Source organism: Aethalodelphis obliquidens, unplaced genomic scaffold (assembly GCF_003676395.1).
Source record: "Aethalodelphis obliquidens isolate GAN/ISIS:26980383/991018 unplaced genomic scaffold, ASM367639v1 scaffold65, whole genome shotgun sequence".
Taxonomy (NCBI): Eukaryota; Metazoa; Chordata; class Mammalia; order Artiodactyla; family Delphinidae; genus Aethalodelphis; species Aethalodelphis obliquidens.
The window spans coordinates 7794055-7807646 of NW_020838009.1; the positions used below are offsets into that span (position 1 = coordinate 7794055).

At 46.3% G+C, this 13592-nt stretch overlaps 1 protein-coding gene across 7 annotated transcripts in view; it reads right to left on the bottom strand.

Annotated features, from left to right (window-relative positions):
• The window catches only part of SH3GL3 (SH3 domain containing GRB2 like 3, endophilin A3), a 285361-nt gene that overhangs the window by 28434 nt on the left and 243335 nt on the right, over positions 1 to 13592 (bottom strand). For 4 of the 7 annotated variants that reach the window (XR_003429226.1, XM_027089207.1, XM_027089209.1 and 1 more), the window contains 2 exons: positions 11572 to 11705; positions 7395 to 7553 (listed from right to left, as the gene is read on the bottom strand). Coding sequence is in view for 6 of the 7 variants with exons in the window: in XM_027089207.1 (XP_026945008.1) it covers positions 7395 to 7553; positions 11572 to 11705 (293 nt within the window). In the remaining variant the exon portion in view is untranslated. Of the gene's footprint in view, positions 1 to 248; positions 384 to 7394; positions 7554 to 11571; positions 11706 to 13592 lie in introns of all 7 variants that reach the window. The other 3 variants (XM_027089203.1, XM_027089206.1, XM_027089205.1) reach the window with 1 other exon arrangement.

The following is a 13592-nucleotide window of genomic DNA, read 5'->3' on the forward strand; positions in this document are numbered from 1 at the left end:
CCTTAAAACCTGGAAGACAACAGCAGTGCTGTACAGCGCCTGCACACAGTAGGTGCTCAATGCAACCGCTGAAGAGGTGGTTATGAAGCTATAAGTCTCTTGTTGACAGTGAAGCCATGTGGTGCCCCAAGTGGATCATCTGCCTTTCCCTGCCAGAAAAATGGAAGCTTCCAGCTGTCCCCAGGCCATGAGCAGTGAGCTGTATGCAGGTGGCCTCTGCTTCCCAAACCCCAATGAGAATTCAATACCTGGACTGGCAGAATCAAGGTTGCAATAAACCCAGGCCTGGCAAGAGTCAAAACCTGTCCAGAAGGTAAAACATTTCTTCCACTGGCCACACCACTCAATTTGGCAAATTCATCTATTGAAGCAGGAAACGTCACCTGGGATGAGAAGAGAAACTTAGTTCCACTGCCACCTGAGACCTGTGCTGCCACTTGGCTGGTGCCGTCTTGAGAGTAAAGTGTGACCTCACACCCCGCAAGGGTCCCCATGACACCCACAGTGGAACAGAATTACCAGAGAATTAGCTCCGGTCTCTGAAAGTAAAGTGCACTTGCTGTTACAGATGAGGTCACACCCAGCTCAGACGCCTCAAGTGAGAAACTCATGATGCAAACAGACTTCCCTATGGGGCAGCTAGAGGTGAAGGAGGCAGAGGCCAGACAAAGGCAATGCTCGCTGACAAACGGGCGGGGTGAGGACCATGACGCTACCTGGGAGGTACACGGAACCATGAAACCAGAAGAGCTTTTGGTAGACAGAAAAGTGGCCCCCAAACACGTCCAAGTCCTATTTCTCCAAATCTGTGAATATATTCCTAGATGGCAAGAGGGCCTTTGCAGATGTGATTTATGCAAAGGATCTGGGATTAGGAGATTACCTGCATCATCTGGGTGGGCCCAATATAATTCCAGGGTCCTTTAAGAGGAAGGCAGGAGGGTCAGAGTAAGAAAAGGAGATGCGTCAGTGGAAGCAGAACCAGAGTGAGAGATTTGAAGATGCTTCACTGCTGGCTTTGAGGTGGAGGAAGAGGCTATGAACCAAGGGATGCAGGTGGCCTCTGGAAGTTGGAAAAGACAAAGAAATGGGTTCTTCCCTACAGCCTCCAGGAGGAATTCAGCCCTGCCAATACCTTGATTTTAGGACTTCCAACCTCCAGTCTTCAAGATAATAGATTTGTGTTGTTTTAAGCCACAGATTTGTGATGATTCAGCAGCAATACGACACTGCCATTTCAGAGCTGCTTTGGCCTATTCTCAAATGAAGCAAAATCTAACAATGGGACTAGCTCTGGTCAGGGACCCCTGTTTATTTATGGGTGATGGGAGTTGTTACCTTGAGACTCATAGGAACCAAACTCATGGTGCTAACGAACCCACTGAGGCTGTTGGAAGTACCTTAGCTCTGGGGATGGGGGCAGAGACTAAGAGCGGGAGAAGTTCCCAAGAGCTGTGGAAAGTGTCCAGGGACACTTGGGTGGGATCTGAGCCACTGGGGGAGCCTGTGGACCAACAGCCATTGAGGGGGCTTGTGGAACTTTGGTTGTACCAAAGGAAGAATGGCTCAAAGGACTACATAGTAACAGCCCTCTAAGATCAACTCTCTGCAACAGGGATATGGAAATTGGGGTGGGAGAGAAGGAGCAGGGCTGAGAAATCTCCTCAGACCTTCCAACAATCAGTTACCAAGGGACTGGTCGGTAGCCAGGTAAATGGGCACAGAGGCACACTCTGAAGACCACGGAGAGAACAGAGAGAACTTGACGTGAATAGGTAACGCCCCGCCCAGATCCTTGGAATATACAGTACACACAGCATGCATGAATGCAGAAACGTGCATCTCCTGGGACCCGGCAAGTTGTCCCCTTTCACAACTGAAATGACGTACTTCCAATGGAGGCCACTTCGACGTGAATTGTGACAATCCAACTGATTTCTGGCTCTGTCATGTCGAAGACTCCACTATTTTTAGATTCCTCAGGGAAGCTGGAGGAAAATTTCTCAGGAATTTTGCAGTCTGGTCTTAAACAGATGCCTTTTCCAATAAGGCAAAGGCCTTTATTTAGAGTTTCTGAGAAAGTTTGAGTCAGGCCATTAAATTCGTATTAAATTCATAACATGCATAATAATCCTCTACACTCTTATTCTCCACTTTATACTTCTAAAGAATTTCTTGCATGCAGGGGTTCATTTGCCTGACACTGTAAAGGTGAAAGTGACTTTCTAGGGGCATATAGCTGAACAGAGGCAAAACCACAGGCAGGTTTCAGGTCTTTCACTCTTTGTCGGGAGTGCTTTCTTTCTACTAGTCCAATACTTCCTAAATGCCTTATTCGATACATCACAAGTCCCTTGATATGTCAGTAATAAAATAATAATAATAACAGTGGTGTGGAAGAGTGCAATTGTCAAATAAATTTGAGAAACTGCCTTGTGTATCCTCTTTTAGGAATCTCTTGGAGATTAATTTTTCATATATTCATTTAAAGACTCTGAAAAGTCTTGTGATACAGCAAACCTGTTTCATTTTGGTTAACCCAGGCTTTCCCAAACTTATTTGACCATAAAGACATTATTCACGCAACACACGCTACATCCCATGGAATGAATTTTGGGAAACACCGCTCTAGACCAATGGAAAGAACCCAGGAATCCGGAATCTAGTAATTCCACTTGTTCTGGGAGCCCATGGACAGAGGGAGGGTCCCCAGGCTGGGGATTTGTATCAGGAGAGCTTAGAGAATATTGCAGGTGCCTGGACTCATCGGTCTGAAATGGCATCTTCTGTGTGATATTTCTGGCCCCTGCCAATGTCAAAGACCTACATTCCATTATGTCGCATCGTGAGGAATAAACTTCTCTGCGAAGACAGAAGAGGAGAGTGTTAACAGGCCTAGGGGTGATTCAGCATTCCCAAGAAATGGCGGTGGAGACTGGGAAGCAACTGCTGAATATCCTGTACCCCCACCTCAGAGCTAACTGTGGGGGGCACAGGGGCCCCTCTCCTAGGGGAGGGCTGCTCTGGGTGCCTCATCCCAGCCTGGCACATCAGAAAGAACCAGCCCTAGACCTGCCCTTCTGGGCTCCTGGGAAATCTCATGGACCAAAACACCTGCTGGCTTGCATCTGCGTGTAGCGTAGGAAGCTACTCAGCTCCGGACAAGAGGTGATGTGATGCTCAAGGGCTCCAATCCAGCACTTACTGACAAGACCCCGAAGGACGACAGCATGGCGCCAAAGGAGACTCTCCTCTTTGATTACCCCATCCCCAACTCTGCCAAAAATAGGTAGAAAAACAGATGCCACTTTCCCTTAGGAATGAATGTTGGAGTAAACAACTCAGGGCCTTCTCACCAGCCCTTCCTTCTTTCCACGAGACAGGAGGAGGAGTGATCCGTCCAATTGGTGAGATTAGGGGACCCTGACACCCAGGGCGACTGGACCCTGTGCTGGAAAAGCAAGAGGGGCCTGGCCCTGGGGTCTGTATTCTTGAAGAAAGTGGGTTTGTGAAGCAGCTTTTCTGCTCTGCCCACCTCACTCTCCCTGAAGGTGGCTCTAAGGTCTAGACGAGGTCTGGGGTAAGTAGTTGGAGGCCAGTGTGGACCCAGGTCCAAGCTACCCACTCGATTTTCCAGACGCTCCTGTCCTCTAGGCGGGAGGCTGGTTTGTCATCCTTGTTTGCCTGCTCTGTTTGCCTCTCAGTTGGGAGAATGCAGATGTGAGGACAGATGAACAACCACATCCTGGAAACCTCTAGAAAACCCTAGGAAGAGTTGCATGATCTGCATTTGGAGACCCGGGAAAGACCAAGCCTGTTAGTTCCGGTTGGAGTTCTCCCATCAGACAGATCTCTGGCAGACAGATTTTGTAGGCAGTATCTGGTGAAGCTTTTATCGTGTCTTAGCCAGGGCTATAGGACGTGAGGGCTGGAGAAGATACCGCCTGTTGCCTGGAGAGCGAGACTTTGGGGTTTGCATTGTTAGTGCCAGACAGAGTTGGGCAGGTGGCCCCAGAGCTTCAGACACGCCACCTCAGATGGTCTCCCTTCCTTCACGCTACTCTGCTTTTCACTTTCTCTTTGGAGGGAACACTTGCAAGCCCTTTCCCCAGCCCAGCTTCACTCCTCCTCCTGTGGATGAGATCGAGGAATGTTCATTCATTAGTAGGATGAGTTCTCTGCTCTGCATGGCCAGAGGCCGTGGGTCTCAGCCTGTGTCTGGGTGTGAGTCAGGCTGGCTCTGCACCGGGGAGGCTTTTGCCAACGAGGGTGCAATGAGCAGAGACTGCAATCGGGACGTGGGTTGGCCATGCCATCCCCTCCAACACAGGTGACCAGGAGGCCTGTATCTTACAGTCATTGGGTGTTCTCATCAGTTGAAAGGGCTTCCCCTTGATTCCAATCTGGTTTTTGTGTCAATTCCTCAATCAGTCAGAACCCAAAAGGATGATCAGTTCTGACGGATACCCCAAACCTGTAGCCCACCATGAGATAAGCGTGTCCCACTTGTGTTTGGAGAAAGTGCCAGGGCCTCCGCTGCCTGCCACCATGTCCCTGAGGCCACGTGTTTGACAGAGTCTGTCCTCAAGAAGCAGGCATATACCTGGTCTCTAGCAGGTACCAGGTCAGGTGGAAAGTCCAATCCATTGGGCAAAGGCAGGGCCTGCAGACCCACTGTGTTTAATCCGGGAATTAGACAGATCCCAGCCATCTTTAGTTCCTGGATGAAAACCCAGCCATCCCCAGCCATGCTGAAGCACAGCTCTTCACTCAGAGCTCCCTCACCATGAAAAAAGCAGACATGGATACAAAAGTCTGAGTGACGAAGGATGGACATGAGGTTGGTGACCCAGAGGGAGCGGGAAGGCAGGGTTCTGTGAGCTGCAGAGCCACTGGGCCTGGCCTGGTGGCTGGAGAAGGGCCAAGGACAGGCCTGAGGGTTCAAAGCATGCCTCATCCCACCACGTATTGCTTCTTTGTCTTTCCCCTGATAAGTCACACCCACTATTTATCCCCAAGCATCACGCAGTTTCAGTATTAGCATGTCAGGTCCAAGGGGAGCTGGAGAACATTTTCTAGACCTTGCCTCATCAACAGGACTGCCAGACCACCTGGATATGGCCAGACACTGCCATGGGAAAAGACAAGGTTGTCCCTCTCTAGGTCTACTTGCTGTTACCCCAAGAAGAGAAAGAAGGCAGTCTTCTGGAGCTTCCACGATAACTTGTGAGTCTCCTCAACTATAAACCTGGGAGGGGCAAAGGTAAGAGCAGCCTCCCTGTCATAAGTCACTCAGTAAATGGTAGCTTTCGTCACTGTCATCCTCGTCTCACCACCATCAGTCTCCTTCGCACTGCCATTATCTTGAGAATCAGCAACCACAGCACGCAGGGTAACCACTACAGTTGAAAATGGCGCTAGGAAAGGTGGGAAGAGAAAGAGGTGGAGCCTACTTCCAAGGCAGCCTTTGAAAGTCCTCCACCGTTTCATTATTCTGATCTCCTCCCATCTCAATGGCCAGTTTCCATGGCTGCCAGTGAAAGACGTGGACCCAGGCCCTAAAATGAGGGAGCAGCCCATGCTCCTCAGAGCTGAATGAAGGCACCCCCCACCCACCCCAGGAAACTTTAGGGGAAACACTGCAATTCATGCCTCTGCAGGGCCAACACCAGGACCTCCGTGGGGCTTGAGTTATAAGCTAGCTCTTACTTCTCCCAGGGTGGGGTGGGCAGGGGTTAACTCATTTGTGACAAGCAGAACACTGTCAACAGATGGACAAATGACTGAGTTCTTATAAGGAAGGGATCATTTCTCATTTTGACTGATACTGAAGGGAAACGGAGGTCTCTTGAGTCAACTGCCAAGACCAGAGCAACTGAGACAGGCCTCCCTGATGGAGTACTTTGCAATAGCTCAACACAGATCATGAATAAAGGTCATGAATAAAGCGCGTGGGTTAGACAGCACGTCTGACACATGAGATTCAACCTCAGAGTTTAAATCTACCTCTAAAGTACCCAGGACTGGAAGGGCAACGTTTGCTGCAGACTGATAAGGAATACATGCATCTGATACCTCACACTTGAAAAAATCAAATATGGCAATCCAAGACAAAACCAAACCAAACGGCCTATTGCTCGGGGATAATTTCAAGGAAATTTCTATTTTTAAGGGAAAGCAAACAACAAAGAAAAACAGGGAAAACTGTCATCCCTCTTCCCGTTTCTCATAAGATGTAAAAGAAAAAAAACCTGGTAAGATATTTAAAGGAGAAGCATAATAGAATGCACTTTTTGGTACTGAGGTTTAATCATGGGGATTTCACATTGTTTCCTCCAGGGTTAATGTCTCGTCAACAGTGGACGTAATTCCCCCACAACACCATGGCAGATAAAAGGTGCTCAGTACATTTGGTTTGACTTGACTTGAAAGATGCAAGACCTCAATGTACCTTTTAATCAATTATTAGAAGTGGAACACAGGTTGCAGAAAAATAAACCCTCTGACTTGTTCCAACAGGTTTGAAAGTCCAACAAATAGGTCCGAAGCTAATGCTGGGCTGAGGTGGCTCGTGGCATCACAGAAGCTGGACTTAGGGTGGGAACTCCAAACGGGGCAGGTGGCCAAGGGCTCTTCCCATCAGGCAGTAAAAAATGCCAAATGACTTCTCATTGCCAAGGCAAAGAAGGGTGGCCTTCAGCCCTCACGGTGCCCACTTGGGGGTTACCATCCTCTTTAGTTACATTTAATCTAACTTTACTTGGACAAATAAAATAAGAGCTGGTGGCAGGAGTCACAGTACAATAGGATGTCAGCATTTCTGAGGGGTATGTGTCAAGACCTTCACAATCCCCAAGTTCACAAGCACCACTATGGTACAGCTGAAAAACTTAGGTCATGCTTTTATATCCCAAAGGTTCACTATGACAAGTAAAGGCATCGGAGAGCTGGGTGATGAGTGAGGCTCTCCCACTAGCCAAGAGGGCTGCTCCTCCTCAAACATCTGCCTCACTGAGCGCTCTTCACAGTCTTAGCAAAACTGCAAATTACCACATGACTTGGGCTTTCTATTCTCCTGCAAAACCACCAATGCTATGGCCTCAAACACAAAGGCTGGTCTACGATGCACTTCTAAGACAACCCCACCTCCCCAGGGCCAACCCGAGCACATCTCTGAAGCAATTCCAGGATCAACAGGACTTCTCCAGATCTGAGATTTGAGTCAGGACTTGCTGGGTATCTGAAGCTATTTCTTAGGCAGGAGATAATGGTTATGGAAAATTCTGGAAACTATGTAACAACTAAGGCTCCAGAGCTTCTCAACATGCTGACCCTAGTCATACAGTCAATGTTTTCATTCACATTAAAGTCTCCTGTTTGGTTTAAATACTTACATCATTTTCTAAAAAATTAAACATGCTTCTTTCAGCCAACTCCTTTGACTCTTCAAATTTTTCTACTGCTTGTCTGACTTCTTCATCTGGTATCTTACCTACTCGCTTCTTTTTATAATCGTAATCCAGGCGGCGGCCTTCCAGCTTTTTCAGGTGATGCTAAGAGACAAAGTGGTCCTTTAGAGAACTGTGATGCTCAAACACAGCACAAAGAAATATTCAGCATTTCTGTGAAAATAGTCATTGCTTTTTCTTGGCATAAATTCTAGGGGGCAGGATCCCACCTTACACTTCTTTTGCACGCACTCATCATCTATTAGAGGCTCCCTTCACCGCCGGTCTACAAGGGATATTTGTGGAATGAATGAATGGGTAGACGGATGGATGGATGGATGGATGGATGGAAGACAGAATGAATGAGTGTCTATATGGAACATAAAGATGCAGTATCAGTATGCAGATTAATTTTCCAAGGTTCTCTATAGGACCCCTCACTTAGGCTCCATTAATGTCCAGATAATTTCCAACCAAATTAACTATATCCAAAAAAAGTATGTTTCTTTTGGTACTACTGTCAGCTCCTCACTAAGAAGTAGATTATAAAAACACAAATTTCTAGTATCCTCTAGAATACGTATGCATCTTCCATAAAGTTCCCAAACAATTACAGAACAAGTTGAATAAATGCCCTCGATGAATGTGATACAGAGGACAGATGCTCACAGGCAACCTCTGAAATGATGGAATTTCTTTTGAAAAATATGATCTCTTTAACAAAGTAAAACAAGTATAAATATTAGAGGTGTCCATTCGTGGAATGCAGTGCCTTGTGTGGTAGTAAGTTTCCCATCACAGTTTGTGTTCAAGTAGAGGGATCCCATGTCAGAAATACTATAGAAGGGATAACCGCACAGGGCAAGGGAGTTTATGACCATAACCCCTGGAAAACAGATATTTGATATTGAAAGTGTATGTGAAAACAGATTGTCCCACTGAAGCACGTAGGTAACTTGACTATTCTTTTTAGTGGGAAGCACTGGTTCTAACCTCCATAATGATTGGGTGAAGAGTATATAGGACAAAAAGTCAGAATCATCTCTCTTCTGACACGTTCTTCTGACTCTGGGCAAGTCTCTGAATCCCTCTGTGCCTCCACATATGTGGCTGTAAACGGGCACAACCAGGCTTAGTCTGGCTACATATGGGTGACGAAACATTTACAGAAGCCTTTGAGTCCACAAGACCTTGTACAGATATGTCAGTCATGTATTAAATGAACAGGCTCTCCACTCCGGATGTCCGAGACATACAGAGCACAGCTGAGACTATGAAAAGCCTTCTGAATATTAGACTCTTTAATTCTTGATCATCTATAGGATTGAAGTTTAAATTTATACAGTTTCTCTATCAAACCAGAGTTGAAGAACAAGAGACACCATTTAGAAAATTATTTTTTTGCATAGGGAGAAACATTTAAGGATATGTGTATTTTGTACATTTCTCCCACTCACTGCTCAGGATCCACATTTGTGTCCATGACTAGCTACCCTACTGAACCAGGTCAAGTGGAAGAGCAATGTCGTCCAGTGGACTTTCTGTACAGCTTTCTTCAAGGTCAGCAGCACAAGAAGAAATGGCATATGATGTATGTCAGCAAAGGAGGTATTTGGTTCTAAGGTTCTGCATTTGGGAAAGATGTTTTGGCATCCCCGCAACACAGAATGTCTCTTCTCTAGAATCATCTGTTCAATAATAATCTGTGAGCACAAAGGCTGCGCTAGTCATGCAAAAGTGAACAAAACATGCCTCCTTACGCCAAAGCACTTGCTGCTAAACAATAGAAAAAGAGAAGCAGTGATGCTCACAGCACAGGAGGCACAGAAGGAGCACCTGACTAAGCCGGGGAGAGAACAAGAGCTTCCCCAAGGACCGAACATCTGAGCTGAGATCTGCAACGTGAGATGACTTAGCCAGGAGAAGGTGGAAAAGGAGAAAGACAAAGAATAAAAAGAGAGCACAAAGCAAAACACCCCCTGGGGACTGTAAGTAATTCATTGAGGCCTGGGCAGAGAGTTCAAGTGGGAAGGGGTGAGCGATCAACCCGGAGAGAGAAGGAGGGGCCAGGAATTAGGGACTACGGTGCTGGATCTTTACCCCCAAAGTCAGTGGGCAGCTACTGGGGGCTTGTACCTTAGGAAGACTCTGGCTGTAGTGTGGAGGGTGGACTGGAGGGGCCGAGATGTGAAGCCGGGAGTCAAGGGCTGCTGTGCTGATGGGTTTAAACGTTAACCCGAAGAAGCCTATAGAGAGAAAGGGGAAGAAGGGAGATTCCGGAGAGAGGATGCCGGATGTGGCAAAGGCCCTGAGGAGATGAGGATAATGGACTCTGGGGCCCAGTGGAGGACTGGCCTGAGGGGAAGAGGGCAATGGGAGTAAGGAGTTGAGGAGGGTGCTTGGGGGGGGGGGTCGGGTAGCAGAATATCCTAGGAGTTCCTGAACAGTTGCTTTCATTTTTCTTTCAGTCTTCCTGAATTCCCCTCCATAGCCTTTGGTTTTGGTGTAAATTCTAAATGCCTATACGGGCATCCAGGACTTTACATTAGGGAGCTCTGGAATAGGGCCCAAGGATTTGCATTTCTAACATGTGATGCTGATGCTGCTTAGGGACCACACCATGAGAATCTGGGCCTGAAGAAAGGAAAAGGGGACATCCCCAAGGCTTGGATGACTTCCAAGCTGGCCCAGGCTGCATTCAGATCACTCCTCAAGGCACCACCAGGAAGGTCTTCTGGGCAGCTTCCCCAGGGGGTGCCCAAAGAAGGTCCCGATGCAGCCTGTCCCTCCAGAGTAGAAGTCCCTGGCAGGGTAGAAGTCTCAAGACTGTTTCTGCATATCTGCAAAAGCACCAGCAAGCAAGTGGCATGTGATTACCTACAGGTCCCTGAAAGCTCCCGTGTATGCTCTGGAGGGCCATTTTAACATTTTCCTGATACAACATGTTGATTCCTAGGTACTGATCTCCTTAAGAAGTAATGGAAAATAACGATCACTAGTGCAACGTATCAAAAGACGCAGCTAGGGAGTGTTCTAATTCCATGTAGCTGCCCAGTAACAGCCAGGACATGGAAGCAACCGAAGTGTCCATCGACAGATGAATGGATAAAGAAGATGTGGCACATATATACAATGGAATATTACTCAGCCATAAAAAGAAATGAAATTGAGTTATTTGTAGTGAGATGGATGGACCCAGAGTCTGTCAAACAGAGTGAAGTAAGTCAGAAAGAGAAAAACAAATACCATATGCTAACACATATATATGGAATCTAAAAAAACAAGTTCTGAAGAACCTAGGGGCAGGACAAGAATAAAGACACAGATTTAGAGAATGGACTTGAGGACACAGGGAGGGGGAAGGGTAAGCTGGGACGAAGTGAGAGAGTGGCATGGGCATATATACACTACCAAATGTAAAACAGATAGCTAGTGGGAAGCAGCCGCATAGCACAGGGAGATCAGCTCAGTGCTTTGTGACCACCTAGAGGGGTGGGCTAGGGAGGGTGGGAGGGAGACGCAAGAGGGAGGGGATATGGGGATGTATTTATATGTATAGCTGATTCACTTTGTTAAACAGCAGAAACTAACACATCATTGTAAAGCAATTATACTCCAATAAAGATGCTAAAAAAAGAAAGATACAGCTAGTATGGTATGATTTTGATAATCAAAAATCCAATACACGGAATTCGCTGGCAGTCCAGTGGTTAGGACTCTGTGCTTTCACTGCTGATGGTCCGGGTTCCATCCCTGGTCGGGGAATTAAGATCCCACAAGCCGTGGGGTGTGGCAAAAAAAAAAAAGGTATTAAAAAATAAAGATTGCTTTTTAAAATATCCAGTACAAAGTTATGCAGTCATTTTGTTATGTGAGAAATGACTGTAGAAATATGTATCTTGAACTTGGCTTCTAGCTGGCTTCAATAAGGTACAAAATCAAGGGCTAATTAATCCTGGGACTCTTTCCCAATGAGCCAAGTAAACATAACTGAGTTATTTTTTTACCACCCACAATAAGATGATGCTTTCACTGAGTTGCTATAGAAATGTTCTAATGATTTTAAATAGTATAAACATCATACTAAATAGCAACAGGCAGATTTATAGCCTAGAAAACTTACCCCAATCTCTTTTAAATCTTTGTCTTGTAGTAACTGAAGTGGATCAATAAAAGTTTGCTTTACATTAATATCAAGAGAGTCTTTCACCTCAGCCATTAGCTTCATGGATTCGCCAACTTCTATCAATGCATTGCCTTCAATAGAAAATACAAATAAAAATGGTTCTTTAGCAGACCTAACTCTAAGTTAACAGTGATATTTGTTTAATTTTTTCCCAAAAGTTTGTGATGATCAATGGTGTGTAACAAGGTCCTCAACTCTGGGACCTTTGAATCTTGACCCAGAGAAAAGAAAATGTAAAAACGAGAAAGTCTTTCTAAATATTTTCCACATTTTCCTCACTACTTCTGCACTTTCTCCACCGCATAGAATAAACCTCTAGAATAAAACTCTGAGGCTCAGACAGACTGAGGCACTTACCGTATCAGCCACTAGATGGGGTTAAAGCTTCTTTTTTTAAACTGGTAGTTTTGTGAACTGGCACCAAGGGTTCCTTAGAGGCGCAAGAACAAAATCCGTCTTTGTAAACAATAAAAGGATTCATTCATCAGGGGTTAAGTATTAACCAATAAAGATTACAACAGAAATAAATGAACAAAACCTCATCTCAGCTTCTAGCTGCTAGGTCTTCTTGAGGCCACTCCTTGTATTCTTGAGATGGTTCTCAGTTTCCCTACCCCTTCTGATGTCAAAGAAAGTCTGGCAGTGTCACACAGGACAGCCTTTCAGCAGGGTGGGAAGGGTCTGCTCTTGCAGTGAGGTCCAGGCCAGACATGCCAGACTTGGGCAGCGATGGGCAGCTTTAGCTGGATTAAATCCTGGTATTCGGCACCCGCTAACCTGCAGTGATTTGAAAGCAGGCATCCTGGTAGCTGAGCACTATGAGGGTTGCAGGTTTTCTAGAAGACATGTCTGGGAAATGCTGCACTAAACTGAACTCTTTTTCCTGTAGTTGGGGTCTTCATAAAAAGTTAGAGCTTGGGGTCTCTCAACTCCCAGGCTTGAAGAAGACCTGAAATCCCAGCCCAAGAATTTGCATTTCTAGCTAATTCTGACCTTCAAGTTGTTTCACCTACGAGTCATAGGCACATACAGTTGATTCATCTGTAAAACAGGGATAGCAATATCACCTCACCTCACTTTTTATTTTTTTTAAGGAATAGCATAGACAGTGTATGTCACAGGACCTTGCAAAATGTAAGTGGAAACCATTACTCCAAACCACAGCTGACCGAGACTCCGTTGTGGCGCATGGGTAGCTTTGTTCCTCCTGGGAGGCTGTGTCTCCTTAACTAACTCCCCAGAGTCTGGTTCTAACTCATTCTGAGATGGAAATGAGAACGTCCTTTCCCGGCCTGAGGACTCTTTCCTGCCCAGCTGGTCAGAAATGGAGGATATGGCTTCTGACCCCACTGCTCACTCTGCCACCAGTGCCCACACCCCAGAATGTCAGTTAATTTAGCTTTGACGAAAACATTTCTAAATATGTTTCTTACAAGGCGCCAAAGGTGACATTCTGAATATTAGCTGTCACCTCCATGGGTTTGATGCCCCCTCTCCTTGCTCAAGATTCCAATTCCACGAGGACGTGGGACTCAGCCTCCACCAGTGGAGGTCTCTGCCCTTGAGGAAATTTCTGTGTGGCCCCAAGAAGAAAGCATCTGACAGCACAGTCTTTCCCTCAGAACAGCAAGCAACCCCTCTGTTCCTAATGCCCTCCTGATGTCAGCTCTCTCTCGCTGGGTACCTAGGAAGCTACCAAATTGTCTGCCCTTCAAATCCCCTGCCCTGTCACCTGCCCAGACGCACTGCAGGACTGTCCGTGGATGTCAGGGCCTGCCTGGCGGTCTCTCCTGTTCCCTCCACTGGTCAGCCTTCAGGACAAGGAATAGGCCATCTTGGCCCCATTCACCCAGGAAATAAAATAAAATTCACATTATACTGCTCTGAAGGATACTGTTACCCTCTGTGACTAACTAGTGTTTTAACATATGGGATTTTTTTTTTTAAGTTTTCAAAAG